The sequence below is a fragment of the Mus pahari genome, unplaced genomic scaffold (assembly GCF_900095145.1).
Source record: "Mus pahari unplaced genomic scaffold, PAHARI_EIJ_v1.1 scaffold_13265_1, whole genome shotgun sequence".
In the NCBI taxonomy this organism is placed as follows: Eukaryota; Metazoa; Chordata; class Mammalia; order Rodentia; family Muridae; genus Mus; species Mus pahari.
Window position 1 is genome coordinate 8,924 of NW_018393743.1, and position 4,977 is coordinate 13,900.

General features: G+C 35.9%; 1 protein-coding gene across 1 annotated transcript in view; it reads right to left on the minus strand.

Moving 5' to 3' along the window:
• Positions 1–3,586, minus strand: part of LOC110315711 (complement factor H-like) — a gene marked incomplete at its 5' end in the record, with an annotated part of 11,031 nt that extends 7,445 nt beyond the window's left edge. The window contains one exon of the mRNA XM_029534759.1: positions 3,416–3,586. Coding sequence (XP_029390619.1) covers positions 3,416–3,586 — 171 coding nt within the window. The remainder of the gene's footprint in view (positions 1–3,415) is intronic.
• Positions 3,587–4,977: the final 1,391 nt, after the last annotated feature.

The following is a 4,977-nucleotide window of genomic DNA, read 5'->3' on the forward strand; positions in this document are numbered from 1 at the left end:
AAAAAAAAAAAAAAAAAAAGAAATTTCTGACCTTGATTCTCATTTGGGCTATTTATTAATATTCACATGCTCTTAATTTTAAATAATTGTGAAGATTTTACACCTCTGTCTCTTGGAATTAAACATGTCCTTTGACTTATTTGGGAAAACATATTGAACAAGGAAGAAACAGTATAATTTTTGACTTTCAAAATCGTGAACTTCACATACACCAAGCCATTCCTCAAATGTACATTTTATGTCTTGTCGGTCTTAAATCATCTTAGCCTAGATCTGCTAATTTATACCATTCCTACATTAGAAAAATATTTTTAATTAGCTACAGTTCCTGCACAAATAAATTTATTTGCCTTATATTGGTTTATATGAGCATGTATTTTTTTCATTTCTGTTTTTACTTCTTCTGCACTTTGAGGCATAAAAGCAAACCTCTCTAATTAAATGCTGCTCTCTAATTAAATGCTGGTAATACTGTAGTTTAAATCATAAATCATAGAGGTGAATGACTCAGTCCCATATGCAGAATTCAAAGGGATATTGAATTTATAAATTGACAGTCTCTATCATTATCTTTTCTTCAGTTCTTGCTTTTCCATCTTAAATCTAATATTTTAATTTATAAAAGAAAGATATTATGATAGGAGTCTAGACATTTTCTTCACAATTCATTCTTAGACACAATCTGGCACAGAATTCTTTGGTTTTAAGTATTATTTGAATAGTTTTTTTCCTTTCTGTACATACCTCTAATGTGTAAACTTAGCCCCTGAAGGGGTGGCAGCAATATTTTCACTGGTTTTAAATTTGTGTCACAGAATAACTGTATTTTTTTTAATTCAATTTATATCCTGATTGAAGCCCTACCTTCTCCTCCTTGTCCCTCCACATATAGCCCCTTGCCATGTTCCCACTATCCCTTCTCCTCTGAAAAGGGGAAGAGCCTCCTGGGTGCCAGCCCACTCAGGCACATAAAGTTACTACAGGACGAGGCACATCCTCTCTCACTGAGGCCAGACAAGGCAGCCCAGTTAAGTGGAACAGGAACCACAAGCAGCCAGCAAAGTCAGGGACAGCCCCTACTTAAGTTGTTGGGGTTCCTCATGAAGACAGATAATACACATGTATAGTAGTAAAAACTGATCTAAAATAATAATAATATATGATTACTGTCATGGTTTGAATATACTTGGCCCAGGGAGTGGCACTAATGGGAGGTATGTCCTTGTTGGAATAGGTGTGGGCTTTTTGGAGGTAATGTGTCACTGTTTGGGTGGGTTTTGCCCATATTCTCCTGACTGCCTTTGGAATAAGATGGAGACCTCTCTGCGCCTTCTCCAACACCATGCTTGCCTTGCTGATAATAGATTAAACCGCTGAACTCCTAAGCCAGCCGGAATTAAATGGTGTCCCTTATAAGAGTTCCCTTGCTCATGGTGTCTCTTAATACAAACAAACACCCTAAGGTAACTACTTAAAGCAAGTGTGTCTCCTAATTTTTATGACATTTAACATTAATTTTGAATCAGCTTTAAGTATGTTCCTCACTTTTTTTTCTCTTCATCATACTCTTCCTGTCATATTTTCATAAGACCATTATAGTTTATGTTTTTCGATTTAGATTCTTTCTTTTTTTTTTTTTTTTTTTTTTTTTTTTTTTTTTTTTTTTTGGTTTTTTCGAGACAGGGTTTCTCTGTATAGCCCTGGCTGTCCTGGAACTCACTCTGTAGACCAGGCTGGCCTCGAACTTAGAAATCCTCCTGCCTCTAAATTTTCTAAATAATATAGCTTAACTCGGTATCTTTTTAACCTAAAGCTCTAAGATACCAAACAACAACAATATGGCCAAGTATTTAAGAGGACAAGCAAACAATAGAGGAAGAACTTTGTAAAACTGGTTAAGAACAAAAATATTTTTGGAGATTACAGTAAGTGGCCAACATAATTCCCTGGTGATGTCTGATTAACTATCTGTAGTTAATTGTTCAAATATATGGTGCCTTTTATCCAAATGTACAGTTTTCTTATTTCAAATGTTTAGTAGAAACATATAGAATGCAATACTTCAAGCTTAGTTCTCTTACATTGTTAAGTCAATTTTACAAAATGTAATCTGTAATGGAAACAGATGCATCAAAATAAATTTTTGAGGAGATTGTGGTATTTTTCATCATTCCTGCTTGCCATTAGAGAGTTTCTACTGTATGTTAGAGATGCAAATGTTCTGAGAAGTTGTTGAACCCCCTGGTCAGGCTATGATCAGCTGGAAGAAAGTTAACTTTTTTCATATTTTCTTATTTTAATTTTGGTGTCTTATGGAGTCCAAGAATCTTGTAAAGTCAGCTGCAACCAATTGTATATTCAGCTATATAGTGTCAAAGAGATTAAGATGCCTTGGTTTAGAGATAATTGTACATCAACTCAGATAAACTCTTTTTATGCTCTAAGAAAACAAAGGCAATGCTTATTACATATAGCTGAGGGACAGAGTGATGCAGTACCTTTATTAATAAGAAACTACTTTTCATCCAGAAGTACAAATCTTTCTTCAGTCAAATGAAGTCCATTGTCAGAGATTTGTATGCCTATATGAGTTAAGATGCAGATCTTATTTCTATCATCTAACTCTTATTTATGATCTTGTAACAGTGCCCTCTGTCACCTCCTAATAAGGTAAAAGACCCCCAAGAACACAGTACTAAACTTTTACTATTTGACCTGTAATTGTGTGTGAGAAATGCTCAAAGGGAAATTTCAAAAGTCTTTTTCTCCTCCTGCCACTTTTCTTCACTCCCTCTATTCTCTCCCTCCCCTGACATTCCTCCACTCTCTCCTAGTGTTCAAAAGAAGCAAGCCTTGGTTGCATGTACAGAAATATGGGCTGTTGGAAAACCAAACATATTTCTCAGTTTGACAGCAAATATCTGCTAAGGAATAGTTTTTAAGTAGGTGACAGTCATTCCAGTTTCAGGTGACAGTCATTCCAGTTTCAGGTGAATTCAGTCCAAAACAGAGATTCTTCTCTGCTATATGTTATTTGGTGTGGTGTGACTGATCTATTGAATCCTAATGCTTCCATGGAAAACTGGGTTCACCTGAAACTGGAATGATTGNTTGAAAAGTTCCTCTTAAGCACCGGACTTGATACAATATTANTACATTATGGGTTATAGTTTGATATTTTAGTGGATTAAATGATCTATTTTGGACGGCACCTGGAGTTAATCTTATGCAGAGGTTTAATGCCTAAGGACGACTGAGATACTGCTTCTCTGNTTAGGATTCATAAACACCATGAAGACAGATGGTTGGACTCAATGCAATAAGCTAAACNTGGATTTGTGATGTCATCTTTCTTTTCCATTCACTGTTTTACTTCTTAAATACTAAAATTCATAAAAAATAAGAGTAATGTCACCTTCACAGGAAGGCTGAGGACTCCATCCAGAACCTGTGCAGATTGCATCCCCTCTTTCTTTGGACATATAACCTTGCTTACACTTATAGTGGTATCTTTCATTCTCCTTGTAAATTGGTTTCACATTTATACCATCTCCATTTTCAACTCGTGGTGGTGTGCAGAGAATTTCTAAATGCAAAAGAGTAATTGTACACTGTTTACTATGAAAGGAAATCTACTGAGCAGGTCATATTTCTACAATGACAGAGTTTAGTTCCTATTAGGTCAATCAGTCAATGTCAGCGACCAAACAAAAGTTGTTTAGGACTTAACACTCTCCTGATCACATACTTGTTGCAAATTTTCAATTTTGGAAGGAATTAAATGTATATCATTAATTATGTTGTACATAATGGCAAATTAGTCTCTTGAAATAAATGACACCCAGTAAAAAAATCCCAAACCCATATGAAAATAAAAACAGACACAGGCTTATGGGGTAATATTTTCATTGAGTAATCTGCAAATTGACACAACTTCTGATTGTTGACAGCAATTTTCAAGACAGAACATTTCAAGGAAATCTATTAGAGTCACCTTTCATTTGATATTTGAAAAATCATGATGCCTTCACCATATATATAAACGTGAGCTTGTGCGTACAGGCACATGCTTGCACACACTTGCGCACGAGCTTATGCATGCGCGTGTGCACAGACACACACACACAAACAAACAACAAAAACAAAAAACATAAACAAAAACACAAGACAAAAAAAAAAACCTCCAAGGAAGCTCAAAATGTAAACAATTCAAAAGCTTCAGAAAGTCCTTGAAATTGGCCATATTGATGTGGTCCCTCTCTTCCTCCCCGTGCATACATAAGCAGTAAGAACTGCTGTGAAATATTTTTGGATCAGCTGAGCCACACAGAAGGCCCTCAGACCATGTGAGCAGAAAGAAAGAGACACTCTTCAACCTGTTGGTCTTACAAGCTATACACTGTGCTTCCAGTACCCAGCTTTGTGAGCCTCACCTATGCTGTGTACCCAGCTTTGTGAGCCTCACCTATGCTGTGTACCCAGCTTTGTGAGCCTCACCTATGCTGTGGTAGGTTTTTGCTGAAGCAGCTATCTTAGAGACATTCCTACTCTTTTAAGTCTAGCAAACTCATTAGTTCAACAAGGTGAATTTAGATGNTATCTTTAATTAGATATGTTCTCAATCACCTATTTGAAGTTTGTTCTAANCTCCACAGTCATGAATCAGGATCTTACAGCGGGGCTTCCTTGAGCAGCTGATGAGACTCAGGAATACATCTTACTGTAGATACATTGTGTTTTTTATTTCCACCTTTTTCCACATGGCTCTCTGAGGGTTGCTATAACTGTCTTCTTTATTTTCAGCTGAATGAACCATATGAACTCTTTAAAACTAATCTCAAGGATCAGAATTTCCAAGGTTTCATTAGCCATAGNCAATTAGTTACAGTCATATAGGTAGCACCCGTTAAACTTCAATGTGTAAAGTATGTGCCACATTGAATATACAATGATAGATATACAGTATCATTATTTTAA